At 39.3% G+C, this 18483-nt stretch overlaps 1 protein-coding gene across 3 annotated transcripts in view; it reads right to left on the reverse strand.

Annotated features, from left to right (window-relative positions):
• Positions 1–4663: 4663 nt before the first annotated feature.
• Positions 4664–18483, reverse strand: part of LOC104605536 (CDPK-related kinase 5-like) — a 35706-nt gene continuing 21886 nt past the window's right edge. Inside the window, exons 11-12 of one of the 3 annotated variants that reach the window (XM_010270346.3) lie at positions 5755–5784; positions 4664–5299 (exon numbers count right to left, since the gene is read on the reverse strand). In XM_010270346.3, coding sequence (XP_010268648.1) covers positions 5159–5299; positions 5755–5784 — 171 coding nt within the window. In that variant the 3' untranslated portion in view covers positions 4664–5158. Of the gene's footprint in view, positions 5300–5693; positions 5785–18483 lie in introns of all 3 variants that reach the window. The other 2 variants (XM_088888629.1, XM_010270355.3) reach the window with 2 other exon arrangements.

Below are 18483 nucleotides of genomic sequence, written 5' to 3' on the forward strand. Positions count from 1 at the left end.
TATGCAGGTTAATGGGGGTTATGTTTAGCCTAATACTGTACCCTACCTGTAATGTATGAGTTGTAGAATCCCAAAACCCATTCTTCAAACAAAAAAACCCCATGTCGTTGAGGTGGGTAGGGGTGGATACTAGGGGTGCAACTTGGGTGGGCCCAACCCGAGCCCGAACTGGCCCAACCTGGAATTTTACACGGGTTGGGCTTGGATTTTTGGTCCTCGTGTTGGGCTCGGGCCCAAGAAGCCGGGTTTTTTTTATGTTTTGGGTCGGGCTCGGGCCTAGTCCTTAGGTAGCCCGAACCCAGCCCAATTATATACATTTATACATATATGTGTATATATGTAAATATTGCGTACATATTTACATATATATACATACATATTTGTATAAATATTTTGCATATATATTTACATACATACATAAATATATGTATATATATTTGCATAAATGCATTTATATATGTATAATTTTAGAGTGGGTTCATTGACCAACCCGAGTGCATCAAATTACAGGGCGGGCTAGGCTCAGATTGGAAAAATCGGGTTTGACCTCAGGCTCGGGCCTTAAGCCCAAATTTTAGGCCCAGGCCTAGGTTGACCATAAACTCGGCTCAACTTGCCCAACTTGCATCCCTAGTGGGATACTTAAGGATTAATCCAATCCTAAGTCTCAAACATCAAGCTCAAACTTGGTCCAATATAACCCATTGGGTAGGGTAGAAATTGTCGTTCCTAAGCCTAAAATGCTTAATTAAGGTTGAGTTGGGCCTAAGTTGGACCAAGCTTGAGCTTGATGTTTGAGACTTATGATTGGATTAATCCTTAACCCGACCCAACCCACTCAAGTTGCACCTAGCAGGGACCCATATGATGCTTAGACATTGTTAAGCGAAAGCTAAACAATAAAAGCACATAAGAATAGACAATTGTTTTATATTTCAACCTTTTAAATAATTAATAATTAGTTATATTATATATACACTTTTAAGTTGGTTGGTTTTCTAGTATTTCTGTTCTAGTTCAGCAATTTCCCAACCTAACCAGGTCGGGTCAATTTCGGTTTGGCCATTTGTAAATCGACAAAAACCAAACTGACCCGACCATATATATGTAAATTTTAATATGGAAAAGTGAGAAAATTCTCATATAAGTGAGAAAATATCAATTTTTTGAAAGTTATTTTCTATAATAATTAATTGATATAAGTGAAATACTGTTTGTATTCATTCCACTTGTACGATTGAGCTAAGATTTCTAAGGGTGGACTAAACGACAAAAACCCCTAATAAATATCAAATTTTTAAAAGTTATTTTCTACAATAATTAATTGATATAAGTGAAATAATGTTTGTATTATTAGTACATTAATAATTACAATTATTATATTTTTTAATATCTATTAAAACATTTTTGAAAGTTATTACCTATTTTTATTATTTGAAAGCTTCAATACTTCTAAATTATTTAATCTATTTTTCATTATTTCAATAATATTTAAAAAGTTTTAAATTATTTATATTTTATATTCTTATTATTAAATCCATTATAATTATTTTTGTGCTTTTGATAAAAATTTTAAGGTTACTACATAATTTCTTTATTTAATATATTTTATTTGTTTTTAAATAATATTTAAAATATGATTTAGTTATTATTTTTTAATATTTAAAATATTGAGAATTAGTTACTTACAATATTATTTATCTATTTAAATAGTATCATTATTTAGTTATTTCAATATTACTTATTTATTGAATTTCATAATCCATAAAATTATAAGTTGTACTATTATTACATAATTTCGTTATTAATTTTGTAAAATATAAAATTATTATTAATTCAAATATTATGAAATCTATTTTAACGATTTTCTACTTTTAATAAAATTTTAAGTTTATTACATAATTTCGTTATTTTAATTATTTAAAATTTAGTTATGTTAAATATTTTTTTATTTACAATATTTAGTTATTTAATTATTTAAATAAAATGTAAAATATTTAAAAAATATATTATTTAAATTATTTATTTTATAGTTATTACATAATATTAAATATTTTGTTATATAATATTTAGCTATTTTTAATATTTTGTTGTTTATAGTAATTAGTTATTGAAAATTTTAAGTAACATTTTTTTTTAATTTTAAATTTTTATTATTTGAATAATTTTTAAAATTATTGTTAGTACATAATTTCATTAAGGGTTTCATAAAAGTATAAAATTATTAATGATATGTATATTATTAAATCTATGATAATTTTTTTGTGTTTTTAATAAATATTTTAAAGTTATTACATAATTTTACTATAATATTTAAATAATTCTTAAACTTTTTAATTCAAACTTTCTTTTAATAGGTATAGATGAAAAGTGGGGGAGAGGATAAATAGGAATTATAGATAATTTAGGAGAAAGTGGGGGATAGTGATGCCACTTGGCTAGATTAGATAAGATTTTGGTAGAGAGAGATTTTAGGAAGGATATCTAAAGGGATAAATATAGAGGAAAGAGGGGTGGGCCAGGCATGATAAGGTGTCATTACGAGAGAGGGAGAAAGAAGTGATGAGGAGGCTTCACGAGGGAGCGAAGGCTAAAATGAGAGGGGTTAAGAGTTCTCTATTGGGGTAATGGAGAAAGCTCAACCATGACATGACATCATTCTACTAGAGAGAGAGAGAGAGAGATGTAGAGAATGCAAATAAAAATACAAAATTTGGTCCCCTTTTGCTTTAGATTTTTCTTTATTTCGATACTCTTGAAATGTAAATTAGCGTATAGATAGTTAAAATCAATCATGGCCTTTTTACCATCTACTCCATGAGAAAATAATTGGGGTTCTTGCTGATAAGGGCACCTTTTGACCCCTAATATCAATAAAAATAATATTTTTAATATAATCTCCAAAATAGGTTACCTTTTTTTAAAAAAATATCAAATCAGGGCAAAAATCCTACTCACCTTCTTCTTCCTTCAAACGATTCATGCGAGCAGGACCTTACAGATCTCATCGTGCAGGTCCTGACACAATACCAACGGTACTTGGGAGGAGAAATCTAGAGCGGATCATGGGGATGTGTTCCTCGTGTTGTTGCCCCCTTGGTTCAGTTCCTTAGAGCGGGCTTGTTCTGGATTGGCGAATTTAAACTCGGACCGGTGTTCTAGCTTGTTGCCAATTCCATTGGGGACCTGTCACAAGACCAAGTGCAGAGAGAGGAGAGGATGGAAAGGTTGAGGGCTGAGACAAGTGCAAAGGAGTGGCAACTGGAGGAGGAACTGTCGAGGCTACAGGAGAGCATGGTGGCACCACCCTTGTCTGAACTTTTGAGGTGGGGAGGGATGTTGAGGCTACAGGAATGTCAATTCCGAGCGGCAACTAGAGGAGGAACTAGTGAAGCTATAGGAGAGCGTGGTGGCGCCACCCCTGTCTGAACTTCTGAGGCGGGGAGGGAGGGCAGTGAATGGGGAGGAGGGGAATGTCAATTCCGTGCTTGAAAGCATGATAACTAAGTTCGAGATTTTGATGGGGAGTGTAGACATGCTACGAGCAAATACTTTTCAGCTTCAACTCAGGATTCGAAGGTTGAGTTTTCAAAGAGATGTCGAGCGAGAGGGTAAGTAGAAACCGCTAATACCCTCTCTCTTTCTCTCTCTCTCTCTCTCTCCTTCTTCTTCTTCTTTACATCTGAGTTGTTTCAGACTCAGAGCAGAACAGTGAGATCCCTCTGCAAAGAAGAAGAAGAAGAGAGGTGGGGGAGATTGTAGGTGGGAAAGGTTTTCTATAGTTGTTTGTGGTTCAAAGGAGGAAGGAGGGGAACAGTATTTTTGCCCTCATTTGATATTTTTTTCAAAAAGGAAACCTATTCTAGAGATTATATTACAAAATTTGTTTTTATTGATATTAGCGACCAAAAGTTGCCCTTATCGGCAACAACCCCAAAATAATTTTCCAAATGTATTTTTTCCCAGCTCCCCTTGTAAACATCTCCTGCTTACCTTAACCGTACAATCCAACTATGAATTCTAAGGTGGACTAGACAATCAAAGCCCCAATCATACTCTTTATTATATAACTTAATAACGTAAATGTCACATCAAGTACTAAAAAAGATTTCAAAATAGTCAAACACTTAGGCTATGTTTGGTTTGAAGGAAAAAAAGTAGGGAAAGGACCTTGACTTCATCTACACTGAGAACAAACAAAATAAGGTAAAACGCCGAAACTAAAATAAATCAAAATTTGCACTCAAATTTGCATTCCCATACTTTTCCTTCCACCAGTGCAAATGAAATTGCACTGCAAACAAACCATGCCTGATGGGTAAATAAAGATAGAGCATAATGATCATTTTAATATTAAGCCGAAATTGTCCTTCAGAAATCAGGATTCAGGATGGCTAGTTTTTTTAGCATCAGGTAATTAGACTACTATGAATACCTAGTTTATTTGAGACAACTGGTTGAAAATATTTTCAAACTAAACCACAAATATGGCAGACCTCACTTAAATAAATGGATTGCTTTTCAAAGAATACAATCATTGCTTTTTGACTGTTAAAAAATGATTCGATTTTGTAATGAATGGGAGAAATCTTTTTAACTCAAACAAATAGTCTTCAGCTAATGATAAAAATTAGCGAGAGAGAAAGAGAGAGAGAGGGGGGGGGGAGAGAAGGATTCTTCATTTCACTTGAAAGCAATGAACAATTTCAGGCAGGTCTGTCGAATAGTGAAAAGAGAACACAATTAACAATACAATGCCATCGCAGTCATGTCAAGGTACTCCGATAGGCCACAACATATAGCAACAATAAACAGTTAAAAACATTCTCGTCCAAATCACCGTACCAAGACTTTACAGAGAGCAACAATGACAGACAGCTTTTGTGGCTCTGAAACGGAAGGAGATTGACAACTGCATATTTTGGATAGCTCCATCTCCCTCATTTTCCACCGATAAATCCAGGTGGGTACGAGCTCCGCCCACACGCCTGATGCTATGTCAAGTGGACTGCAGCGTTAAACCAGCTCCAGTACAACAAACCTGTTCAACCAAGGCCTGCAAAAGCAACTAGTAACACGACTTCCCTGGTTTCTATGCCAATACATAGGAGACTTGGTACCTCCTGGAGTATCCATACTCAAGGTTTTCTTTATTCGGTTATTGAGCTTTTGCAAGAGTCCGGCTGGACACACCATGCAACAATTTGACAAACCCAAGGAAACTCAGCTTCCCATCAGTATGCCTTATCCAATCATGAAGAACGGCATGGACAGGGACAGAAGGGCTAAGCCCAAGTTCCTGTTAACAAATACGTTTCCAGAGTAGGTCAGTCAAGATGTGTTTGGTAAAACCTAGTAAACTAAACATATGGTAAACCAACTATCCAAAAAACAAAGCATAACAACCCCACCCCCCCCCCCCCCAAAAAAAAAAAAAAAAGAAGAAAAGAAAAGAATACAAATTTAGTTTTAAATATACTGTTTCAAGGTCTTACTTTTTTCAGTTTTAGATACACTGTTTCTAAATACCATGTTTCAATTGAAAGGAAGAGACCTGTCGTCTATACAATTCCTGCCAACCAAATAAGGAATTTCCCAGTGTTGGCAGGCAATCAACTACCCTAGGATCCAGGTTTCTTTCCATAGACTGTTGTTATAAAGAGCCACAGAAGTCACAAGTAAAACTACAGGACCTTTAAAGAGTATTAAGCTGCCACAAAGAAATTCCTGGAGCATTTGGGGAAGAAAACTTACTAAATGGACCTGAATAGCTATAGATATTTTCTGCATTTATTAAGATACACAATTAGTATATATCACTTGGTAGTGTACAGAAGTTCTGTAATATGTGCATTTTTGTTAAGGAATTCTACCAAGTAATGCTAAAGTGCATCATCTAACTTATACCACTAAAGGAGACACAAAGAATTTCCCCCTTTTTTTTCTGATCAATATAAAAGATTTTTTTCTTAAGCTATGCAAATCTACAGTTCCTTAAAAAGGAATATTTAAATTCATGTTATTATGTCATTGAGAAGCAAAGAAAGTACAAGTGGATATTGTCAAGGTTTTTGCTGTTTTTTATGATGCAATGCATTTCTGCTTTCCCATTTTAACCCCCCTCCAAAAAACAGAACCAACACTTTTTAAATGACTTTTCTGGCATGCTTAGATTTCCTACACCTCCTTGAATTGGAACTCCATTTGAAATCGTGATTCCAAGCTCATGGCTTAACCCACATATCGTGATCATTGATCACTCCCTCCCCTCAATAAAAGAGAATCAATAATTTCCAAATGACATATCTGACATGCTTATATTTCCTAGGGTCTACTTGAACCAGAACTCCAACACTTGATACCTCCATTCTAAGCTCAAGACTGAACTCACATATTGTGAAACTTTTCATAACTCGGCAAATAATGGAACCTGAACTACGTTGGTTTTTTAATTAGTAATATGATTGAAGGGATTTTACCAATAAATCAACAGAGAAACATACAAAGAATAGTTGGTACAAAATAGGAATCAAGAGTGCCTGGGTTTCGGGAACCTGGTGCTTAAAAATTACAGCTCTAATTGGCAAATAACTATGCAGAAATGCCTTTGGAGTCAGACAGGTTTGGTACAAAATAATATATAGCAATCATGAGATGATGGACAATGGTTGGGATGCTAGTTTGCCAGATAAAACGTCTTTGGGCTTCCCTTAGAAAGTAATCCATAAAACGTCTTTGGGCTTTCCTTACAAGATGGAGGAAAGCAATGAAGATTGAAGCAAAAGACCTCATCCTTGAAGAGTTGAAAATCAGAAGCTTGCAGAGCTTGAAGATTAGGGAGGCAAAGAAAGCTACAATACTGTTGGAAGGTTTGGAAGTGATCGAATGGATGAAGAAGTTTTTTTCAGAAGCAAGTTCTAAAGGTAAACAAGTGAGCTTTATGGAGTTCAACTTAGATGGAAGAAAAAGATATGAGCTGGAATGTAAAAAGAATGCAAAAGGACACTATATAACTCTGCAAGAATTCTTTGGAGGAAGAAAGAAGCAGTTAGTTTGCTTCCCAGAAGGTAGAAGGGGAATTGGATGGAAGGCAGTGGCAGAGGTACTGAGTGATTTTACTCAACAGCTGAAATCAGAACAAGTAGTGGTGGTGGCAAAGGAAGAGAAAGTGGGTAAACAAAAGAGAGAAGAAGAATCTATTGAGAGGAAATGGATGATTGTAGAAAAAGGAAAAAGAAATTGTAAACTGGTAGCAACAGCAGGAAAGGAGGACTGGGAGAAGAAATTTATGGTGGAAACTTCAAGGCCACCAAAGGATTGGAGGGGTATTGCGCAGTCGATACTCAGAGAATTAAACCTGTCAAAACCGATGGTAATTACACCTTATGAATCTTGTAAAGCTCTGATAGATCTGGGTGAAGTTGAAGTAGAGATTTCAACTTTAAATATTCAATCAGAAGTTGGTGCTGCCACAGTCTCGACATGGTGTCCTCTCTCAAATACTAAAAGTTTTGAGATTGAGGAAAATGTATTAGTCAGACTGCTTGGGTTACCTTTCAATCTCTGGAAGGAGGTATTACAGTCCATTGCTATAATCTGTGGTGCAAGACTAGATGGTGTCTTTGATCTGGATCTTCATTCAGTCGCATTGAAGCTAGGCGGAGTTAAATCCAGTGATATCTCAAGGAAGTTAGAGGTTGTTTTAGATGGTGTAGCCCTGTCTGGCTTGTTACCTCCGTTGAAGCCCAGCTACGGAGGGAGGGACGAAGGGAGGAAGATGAAGGGACAGAACAGGCCTGGCTACGTGGGTTGCAAGGCAGTACAATAACTACAAAAGGGGCTAAGTCATCTGAGGAAATCAAGAAGAAAAGGAAAAAGAGGAAAACATAAAGACTTGGGGAAAGTCAGCATGGCAGGGTGGGCAGAGGGATGGCAGATCCTATGTTCAGACAAACGGAATCAGATATGAGACAGAAGTTCAAATTTCAAAAGAAACTGAGCATAGGTCGGCAAGGGCTCAGGTTTCAAACCGGTCTTGTGAGCTGGTTTATTCTGGTCCAGTGAACCAAGACCAGTCACATGAAATTTCAAGTAGACACATGACTGCTAAAGAGATTGGGGATTAGGGCCCTAGCCCATCTGAAAATAAAGAGCCTCTTCTTCTGACTGGGCCGGTTGTTTTAAAACAGGTGGACCCAAGTTTTAAGAAGTCATGTGCCTCTTTAAGTGGGCACGTGACTGGTAAAGAAGTTGGGGGTTTGGGCCCTGGCCCATCTGAAATTAAAGGGCCTTTTACTTTGACTGGCCGGTTGTTTTAAAACAGGTGGACCCAAGCTTTAAGAAGTCATGTGCCCCTTTAAGTGGGCACGTGACTAAAGGAAAAGGGTTGATAATAGACAAAAAAGTTGGTCTATTATCGTCCCCATTGAGCAAGAAGCAGCCACCACTTGCAGGAAAGAAACCCAGCCACAGTGGAGCGGCAAATCAGAACTGGGCATGGGCCCCAAGCTCTAAGAAAACAGTCAGCTCCCTAGAACGGCGCATCCTGAGGTTCAAGAAGCACCCGACGACAGTGGAGTCAGGGTGTTCTTTCATTCCAGAGACGGTAAATCAGGATGTTACAGACCCTTTTGAAGATTGTGCGACAGAGGAAGAAAGCAGTTCAGGATCAGATTTGGAAGGTTCCTCAAGTATCGGAAGTGTGGAACTTAAAAAAACCAAATCACTCAGTGCTGATGAGAGCTTACACACGGAGCTGTTATTTTTGGAAAATGATGGCTTTGAAATTACAGACTCAGCCCAGAAGAAGCACTCTCAACTACCCAAGGAAATGGAGTTTACCGCAGCTATTATAGAGGAGAGGCAGGGGATACCGGCTCCTAAATATGCTCCCAGTTCACTAGAGCAGTATGGCATTGATAGAGGACTAGAGGAACAGAACGCATCTCGGTCACCGATCACAGAGTCATCAATCAGGGGACAACACCTAAAGACAGATTCTGATGCAAGGACTAAAACAAAATTGATTGAACACAATGGGAACCCACAATCACCTATTCTGGAAGGATTAACCGTGACCTTACTCCCATGTGTCGTCTCTCCGGAGTCATTGCCCCCTTCCCACAACCTTTCAGGTAATCTTGTCAATTCGTTTTTTGATACTGATGTGGATTTTGTGCCTGGAACAGGTACCTATGCAGCTCAACTTGAAGCAGCAGCCATGGATGGAAAGCTTTTAAGTGGGGACAGGGGGGGGGCAAAGAACAAGCGGAAGAGGTGAGGAAGAGGAAATCCCAGGTAGAGGAATTAGAGAAGATCTGGGATCAGATCTGTATGTATTTGGAGGAGTACAAGAAAAAAGAGGAAGTGGTAGGAAAATATGAGGCTCAAGAAGTTTTAGTAAAAATAGGGGTTCAAAGCAGCAAAAAAGTTGGGGATGAATCAATCTTGGGAAAGATGCAGAGGGAGGAATTAGAGAGGATTTGGGGACAGATTTGTGCTTTCCTTGAGGAGTATAGGCAAAAAGATGAATCTTTGGAGGAAAATCAAGGAATTGCAGAAGGGCAGAACATAACAAAAGCAGTCTTAAGTAGATCTGGAACAATAAACAACCGAAGGAAGAAGAAAAGATCAGAGGTGGAAAGGTTGATCTAAGATATAGAAGGAGATTTAGAATTAGCGAAAGAGGGGAGAGAAGGAAAGCCTCCAAGTAGGGGCCTGACCTCAGAAGGGGAAGTCAGTTCTCTTATCTCCATGAAAATCATTAGTTGGAATGTGAGGGGCCTGGGGAGTGCTAGGAAAAGAAGGCTAATTAAGGACCTCCTTAGAAGAGAGGCCGGATATAGTGATGCTACAAGAGACCAAATTAGCTGATATTGATAGAAGATGGGCAAGAAGCATATGGAAATCTAGAGGAATAAGTTGGGTTTCAGCACCTTCTTGGGGGGCTTCGGGAGGCATTGCCACTTTTTGGGATGGCCCGTGGTGCTTGGGGGGGGGGGGATTTCAATGTAATTCGTTTTACGAATGAATCAAATAACCCCCAACAGGTCATTACAACCAACATATGGAGATTCAATGATTTCATTAATAATTGTGAGCTGAAGGAACTCCCATTGTTGCAAGCCCTCTATACTTGGTCCAACTTTCAAGAGACACCAACCTGCTCCAAGTTCCTTTTCAATGAAAGCTGGGAAAACAAGTGAGAGGACTTGATAACAAGAGCTCTACCTAGAGTCACATCTGACCATTGCCCCATTGGCCTAGGACAGGAGTCGTCTAGGCAAGGACCCCGACCCTTTAGGTTTGAAAACATGTGGTTAACTCACCCGGATTTCGTAAAGAAGGTTGAGGAATGGTGGAGAGAAGACCTAAGGGGGGTGAAGTGAAAAGGAGTAAGATTTCTTAAAAAACTAAAAAGTTTGAGAGCACATGTGAAGGATTGGAATAGGGAGCATTTTGGAAGAATATAAGAATTAAAATCCTCTTTGATGACCCAAGTAGAGGAATTAGATGCAAAGGAATCCCAAAGAGTCATAAACTCTCAAGATAGAGATCGGAGATGGAAACTGAAAAGAGAGTTAGATGAAGTCATTTTGAGAGAAGAAATTTCTTGGAGACAGAAGTCTAGATGCAGGTAGCTCAAGGAAGGAGATGGGAACACTAAATTTTTTCATGAACTAGCCAATGGAAGGAGAAGGAAAAACCTAGTTTCCAAACTGGAAGTGGATGGACTAGTCCTTGATTCCCAAGAGAGGATAGCCAATTGTTTTGTTGACCATTTCAAATCCATAAAAAGGGAGAGGCTGTTCAACTGAAAGACTTTAGACCCATCAGTCTAGTGACTAGCATTTATAAAATTTTGGCCAAAGTGTTGTCGTTGAGGTTAAAATCAGCCATGCCAACTTTAATAAGCCAATCACAAGGGGCCTTTATTCAAGGTAGACAGATCATAGATCAAATCTTGATAGCAAATGAATGTGTGGAGGACTTCAAGAGAAGGGGGAAGAGAGGTTTTGTATGTAAACTGGACTTGGAGAAAGCGTATGACATGGTCGATTGGTTTTTTCTATTGGAAGCCCTAAGGAATTTTGGGTTTGGAGAGAAATGGAGTGGCTGGATTGAGGCTTGTTTAAAAACTTGCCATTTTTCAGTTTTAGTTAATGGAGTGGCTAGAGACTTCTTTCCAGCCTCTAGAGGGTTGAGACAAGGGGATCCTCTTTCTCCTTTCCTTTTCACCTTGGTAGCCGATGTATTTATTAGGCTCATTTCGAGAGCTGATGGGTTGGATATGTTTAGAGGATGGAGGGTAGGAAGAGAGGGTATTGTGGTGTCACACTTGAAATTTGCGGATGACACAATCATTTTTTGTGAGTCTGGAGATCCCTCAAAGGCTAGAAACTTGAAAGGAGTAATAAAGTTGTTTGAATGCGTGCCGAAGATGAAGGTCGATTTTGAAAAGAGTTGTGTAGTGGGGGTAAATTTGGAGATGGAGGAATTGAGTGAGGTAGCAGTCCTTAGGTTGCCTTACATCTAGCTGGCCCTTGAAGTACTTGGGTATGCCTCTAGGAGATAATCAAAGAGAAGGAAGATTTTGGAATTCGATCGTAGAAAAATGCACAAAGAAGCTGGCAGTTTGGAAGAGAAACTACATTTCCCTTGGAAGTCGGATCACTTTAATTAGAGCTACTCTTGCGAACTTGCCAACTTACCTTCTATCTGTCTTTAGAATGCCACAAAAGGTGATTTTGAAGGTAGAGAAAGTCACGAGGGATTTCTTGTGAGAGTCAGGGGAAGGGAGGAAGGATCATGTGGTTAGGTGGGAAATAGTGTGTAGGAGGAAGGAGCAGGGGGATTGGGATTAGGCAATCTAAGGAAGAAAAATACAGCATTATTAGGTAAATGGCTATGGAGGTGGCCTCTAGAAAGGGAGAGACTTTGGCATAAAGTGGTAAGGAGTGTGCATGGTGTTGCAGACAATGGATGGGATGCTGGTGTATCTCGGCGTGCTACACTGAAATCCCCATGGAAAGCTATTCATAGTATTCTTCCCGTTTTCCTGAACCTGATCAGGTATGATGTTAGTATTGGAGATAGGGTTTTGTTTTGGGAGGATGTTTGGATTGGTGACCGTGCCCTCAAGGACCTCTTTCCCTCCTTGTATTCCATCTTGTGTTTTAAAAACGAGCCAATTCAAAGGTTTGTATCATCATCCTTTTCTTCTGGCATAAACTGGAATCTGGGTTTTAGAAGAGGTTTGAGAGATTCTGGGCTTGACCAGGCTGCTTTGCTCCTCAAAACTATTGATTTCGTTTGCTTGGGCCCTCCTTCTGTAGACTCCCGTATTTGGAAGCCATTACCTTCAGGTTCCTTTTCTTGTGCCTCCTTCTTTGCTTCCTTGTGCTCCTCTCCATTGCCTCAACCTTTTCATAACAAGGAAGTTTGGTCCAAACCTGTCCCTCCTAAAGTTGGAGCCCTTTGTTGGGAAGTCTCCCTCAAGAAAATCAACACTTTGGATGTTTTGCAAAAAAGAAGACCTAGTCTTTGTATCTCTCCTAACTAGTGCACCCTATGCAAAGCTAACGAGGAAAGTTGCTACCATATACTAATCACTTGCCCTTTTGTTATAGTAGGTGGACAGAACCGGTGCAAATTTGCAATCTTTTTGATCCTACGACTTTCAGGTGGCCAAAGAGAAGAGGAAGAGTTTTGTGGAGGTGTGTTAGAGCTGCTTTGGTGTGGACTGTGTGGGAGGAACGAAATGCTAGAATCTTTAATGACAAGGAGAGGGATCAAACATGTGTGTTAGAAAGTATCTTATGTAGGGCCATAAGTTGGGTAAAATCCTTGGATCTGTTTTCCACCTACACTTTCGATGACATAAGGAGAAATTGGGAACAACTAGCTAAAAGTTCTGCAATTAGAAGCATGCCGGTGGTGGATTGGAAGCCTCCTGATGCAGGCGTCATTAAACTAAATTTTGATGGCAGTAGTTTGGGCAACCTGGGGCCATCTGGAATAGGGAAAGTCTTCAGAAATGACGAGGGTCAGATTGTAGCTCTATTTTCTGGTCCTATACCTATAGGGTGGGGAGACTCTGTAAATGCAGAACTCCAAGCTGTGTTACAAGGAGCAGAATATGCAAGAGAGTTGGCAGTGGAGCATTTAATGATTGAAGGTGATTCCAAATTGGTTATTGGATGGCTAAAAGAACCAGAGACGGCAGCCTGGCCGTACAGGGTGGCTTTGAGAAGATTTAAGTGGCTGACTTCAAATATTTCAGTCACAGTTCAATGGGAAAGAAGATCGGCAAATGGGCTGGCACACCTTCTAGCTAGACAAGGAGTACATAGGAATCAGCTCTTTTGGGCTCAATTGTAAGCTTTATGGTGTAGTTTGGAGGCTGCACCTCGCGCCTCTTTGTGGGGAACTGTATGATGAATACTTAGTTCTTTATTTAATAAAATTTTCATTATCATTATCTTAAAAAAAAAGCCCCTAGGTCCTAGTGTGGAATTGGAAGGTGTGACTTGGCAAAGGCTTCCAGAAGAGAGTAGAAGCTGGCCAGAAAAGAATTTTGAGGAAGAAATAAGAAAAGCTGTCTTCTCCATGAACAGATCTAAAGCACCAGGGCCAGACAGTTTCACAATGGCTTTCTTTCAAGATTGTTGGGACATAATCAAGGAAGACTTGATGGAGGTCTTCAAGGAATTCGAGGATAATTCAGTGATTAGTCGTGGAGTTAACGCTACTTTTTTAGCCTTAATTCCCAAGAAGAAAGAGGCCAAGCATCCAAAGGACTTTCAACCTATTAGTTTGGTGACTAGTGTATACAAGATTGTGGCTAAGGTCTTATCTTTGAGGATTAAAAAGGTGCTTCCTTGTCTTATCAACCAAGCCCAAGGATCTTTTGTTCACGGGAGACATAGATCAGATCCTAATAGCAAATGAATGTGTGGAGGAGATGAGGAGATCGGGTCGTAAAGGTTATGTTTGTAAACTAGATCTTGAAAAGGCTTACGACCTAGAGGATTGGGGATTCTTATTACTCGTGCTAAGGAAGTGTGGGTTTAGGGATAGATGGTGCAAATGGATAAACAGTTGCCTTTCCTCTTGCCATTACTCCATCCTAGTCAATGGGGTAGTTAACGGTTTCTTCCCAACTAGCAGGGGTCTGAGACAAGGTGACCCCATGTCACCTTTCCTATTCACTTTAGTTGTTGATGCTTTTAGTAGACTTCTCTCATAAACGGATAGGGCCGGATCCTTAAGAGGGTGGAGAATAGGTAGAGATAGAGTTTCAGTAACCCATCTTCAATTTGCAGACGACATAATAATCTTTTGTGAAGGTTGTGATCTGAAGGATTTGATAATTCACTTTGAGAGGGCCTCAAATTTGAAGATAAATTTTGAGAAAAGTGGTGTTGTGGGAATAAATTTGAGTAGAGAGGAGATGGAGTTTATAGCAGCCTTGTTAGATTGCACTTGGTCTCAGTGGCCTCTATCATACCTAGGACTTCCCTTAGGTGCAAATCCAAAGGAAAATAGGTTCTGGAACCCGGTGGTGGAAAAGTTCGAAAAAAGATTGACAACTTGGAAGAGAAACTATATTTCCATAGGGGGTAGAGTTACTTTGATTAAAGCAACTCTAGCCAACTTGCCTTTATACTTCCTGTCAATCTTTAGAATTCCTAAAAGGGAGGCAAAGAGGTTGGAAAAACTGATGAGGGACTTCTTATGGGAACCTGGGGAAGAGAAAAAAGATCACTTGATTAGGTGGGAGGTGGTGAGTAGAAGCAAAAATGAAAGGGGCCTAGGCTTAGGGAATGTGGTGAGTAAGAATGAAGCTATTTTAGGTAAGTGGCTTTGGAGGTGGCCCTTGGAGAGGGAGAGGTTGTGGCATGAAGTAGTGAAGAGTATCCATGGTTGTTTTGAATCAGGTTGGGACGCGGAGGTACCCCGAAGGGCTTCGCTCACAACACCTTGGAAGGTTTTTTATGGCATTCTCCCAAAGTTCCTCAGATTTGTAAGTATGATGCTTGTTCTAGAAACTACATTCTTTTTTGAGAAGATATTTGGGTGAGCACTCAACCCCCTAAAAGACCACTTTCCTTCTCTCTATTCCATCTCCCTCTTTAAAAGGAAACCAATTTCATGGTTTCTTTCCCCCCCGGTTTGCCCTTTGGATTTAAACTGGAATTTTGGGTTTTGAAGAGGGTTAGGGGATGAAGAACTTCTTTGTGTTTTAGAGCTCTTGTTGCTTCTAGATTCAGTGTGCCTGGACCCCCCTAACCTGGACAAAAGGGTTTGGTCTCTATCCTCGGTTGGTTCCTTCACTAGTGCTTCTTTCTTTAAAGCCCTCTACTCCAATCCCTCCTCTCAGGTGTTCCCTGTTAAAGAGGTCTTGTCAAGGCCAATTCCTCCTAAAATAGCTGTGTTCTATTGGGTAGCCTACTTGGGTAAGATCAATACGGTGAAAAACTTGCAAAAGAAGAAACCTTACTTGTGTTTGTCCCCAAATTGGTGCTTCATGTGTAAAGTGAAGGGTGAGGACTGTAATCATTTACTGATATCGTGCTCTTTTGCTACCAATATTTGGAACTGGGTTGTTGCACTATTTGGGTGCAGGTGGAACTTGCCCTCCGAAGTAAAGCTGCTGTTCATTCTGGCTGCCTTTGGGAGATTGACAAAAAGAGGGAAGCTAATGTGGAAATGTATCAGAGCCGTTACCTTGTGGACTTTATGGGAGGAGAGAAATGCTAGAATATTTCAAGAAAAGGAAAGAAGTCTTGCTGAAATTAAGGAATGCATAATGACAAGGAAGTCTTGTAGCTAAAATCTTCACACTTGTTGGCAGATTACTCCTTTGATGACTTAAGGAGAAACTAGGCAGCAGTAGCTTCTACAGTCTCCACAAAGAACAAATCACAAGCTGAATGGGAATCCTCACCGGATGGAGTGGTAAAACTGAATTTTGATGGTAACTGCCAAGGTAACCCAGGGCCATCTGGAATAGGAGGGATTCTGAGAGACAAAGGTAGCAACATGTTGTCTTTATTTTCAGGACCAGTGGGTGTTGGTGATTCTGTAAGGGCAGAGATACTAGCAGCTGTACAAGGTATACAGATGGCCAGTCAACTTGGAGTGAATAATTTGATAGTAGAAGGGGATTCCAAGGTAGTAGTGGGCTGGTTGACAAGTCCAGAGACAGCTTCTTGGGGCTACAGGGATCTGTTAAAGAAAGTTAAATGGCTGACAAGGAATATGTCAGTCAGGTTTCAGTGGGTCAGCAGATCAGCAAATGCAATGGCTGATTCTTTGGCCAAGCAAGGGGTGTCAAGGGGAGATCTGTTTTGGGCCACTTTGTAACTGTGTTTCAGGCTTGTGTTTGTTTAGTGTTTATGACTCAGTCCTAGGGGGAGGTAACACCTCATGCCTCCTCCCTAGGAATATGTCTGATTCTTTGGCCAAGGAATATGTCAGTCAGGTTTTAGTGGGTCAGCAGATCAGCAAATGCAATGGCTGATTCTTTGGCCAAGAAAGGGGTGTCAAGGGGAGATCTGTTTTGGGCCACTTTGTAACTGTGTTTCAGGCTTGTGTTTGTTTAGTGTTTATGACTCAGTCCTAGGGGGAGGTAACACCTCGTGCCTCTTCCTAGGCTGAATGTACTACTATTTTTTGAATTAATAAAACTACTCCCATTTATCAAAAAAAAAAAGAACAAATATGATATATAGTTTAAAACTTATATTATCTTTATTGATTAAATTGGATAACATAATGTGTAGATTATCATTATATGGTTAAAAATTTATAAATTAAATTTTGTAAATATTACCTTTTACACTAATTATTGTACACATTCAAAAATTAAAATGAAAACAAATGATCAAATAATTTAAGTAACTCAATTGTCAAGTGAGACCATGGCCTTTGTAACCATGAATGCTTGGGTTCAAATCTTCACATCCCCAAAAGTATTCTGGGGTTTATTTCAAGGAAAGTTTGGTTCCAAGGCAGGTTCCAACAAGGTCAGTTCTACCAAGGCCAACCAAGGCTCGTTCATTGGATCGGTTTGGGTAGGGTAAACCCTTAGACCCTGGAAACGGCCTGGGTGGAGGTTGGTTCCAAGAATTTGGAACCAGACCCTACCCTGTAACAGATTGGGTAGGGCCGGTTCAAGACCGGTTCCATTTGGTTCCGGGTAGGACCTACCCATTTGCTCACCCATAAGTAAGACACTATTTCCAAGTTTAATGTGAGCTTGTCTTTTGGGGTTGGGATCTTGGATTCAGGAGAGGTAGAGGTCCAAGGGATGTGGAATTCTGTCTGATCATTTTATCTCCATCAAGTCACTTGTGCCTCTTTCTTCCATAACCTTTTACATCCCCCTACCTTTGTCTTCTCTTTTCCAAATAAGCGTGGAATGCTCTTGCCACCTAAAATAAGGGCTTTTTTGCTAGGAGGTTACTCTTGAGAAAATCAATACCTTGACACCCTCCAAAAAAGGAGACCAAATTGGTTTTATCTCCACACATATGTTTTCTTTGTTGTGCAAATGAAGAGACCACTTACTATTTACTAATCTCTTATTTATTTGTTTATTTGTATTTGAGAGTGGCTTTCTTCTCTTCTTGGTTGCAAGCGGACAGCTCCTCAAGATGTAGCTGGTCTCTTCAATTCAGGTTTCCTTTATTGCCTAGAAAGAGGAGGATAATGTGGAGATGCACAAGAACAATGGAAGGAAAGTTGAACCAAGGAGAAGATAATAAAAAGTTTAATTCTGAAGTTGTGCATTGGATTAAGACCACGGATGTGTTTGCCCCATTTTTTGAAGGATGACATATTTGGAGGATGGGGAGTTGTGGTTGAATCACTACCAAACAATGGTGAAATAAAACAAAACTTTGATGGAAGTTCCTTTGGAAATCTAGGATCTTTGGAATAGGGGGAGTACTGAGATAGCAAAGGTGCTATTTAGCATTGTATTCTGGGCCAATTGGTTGTGAAGAGTTCCCATGGGTGGAGTAATCGGCAGTCTTACAAGGTTTGGGAATTGCCAAGTCTTTTAACATTAAAAAGACGGGAATAAAAGGGGATTCAGAAATTGTGAATGTGCTGGATGAACAAAACAGTCAAGCAAAATGGACCCATGGACAATCTATAAAGGAAATAAGTTGTCTATCAAGAACTATCAAAAATAAATAAATAAATTGTCTATCAAGGAAATGAGAAATAACTTTTCATTGGGTAAAAAGAAAAGCAAATGGTTTAGCTGATAATTTAGCTAAACAAGTGGTTAATAGGGATCATCTATTCTGGGCCTCAAAATGTAATGTATGCAACTAAAAGGGTTACGTGGAGATTTCCATCCTGTATCATGGGATGCAAGGGATATTATACATAATATTGTTTTTCTCAATTAATAAAAGTTCACAGTTAACACATATGGCTTAAGAAATTGACTCTCCCAAAAAGTAGAAC

This window comes from Nelumbo nucifera, chromosome 5, assembly GCF_055504915.1.
Source record: "Nelumbo nucifera cultivar China Antique chromosome 5, China Antique-T2T, whole genome shotgun sequence".
NCBI lineage: Eukaryota > Viridiplantae > Streptophyta > Magnoliopsida > Proteales > Nelumbonaceae > Nelumbo > Nelumbo nucifera.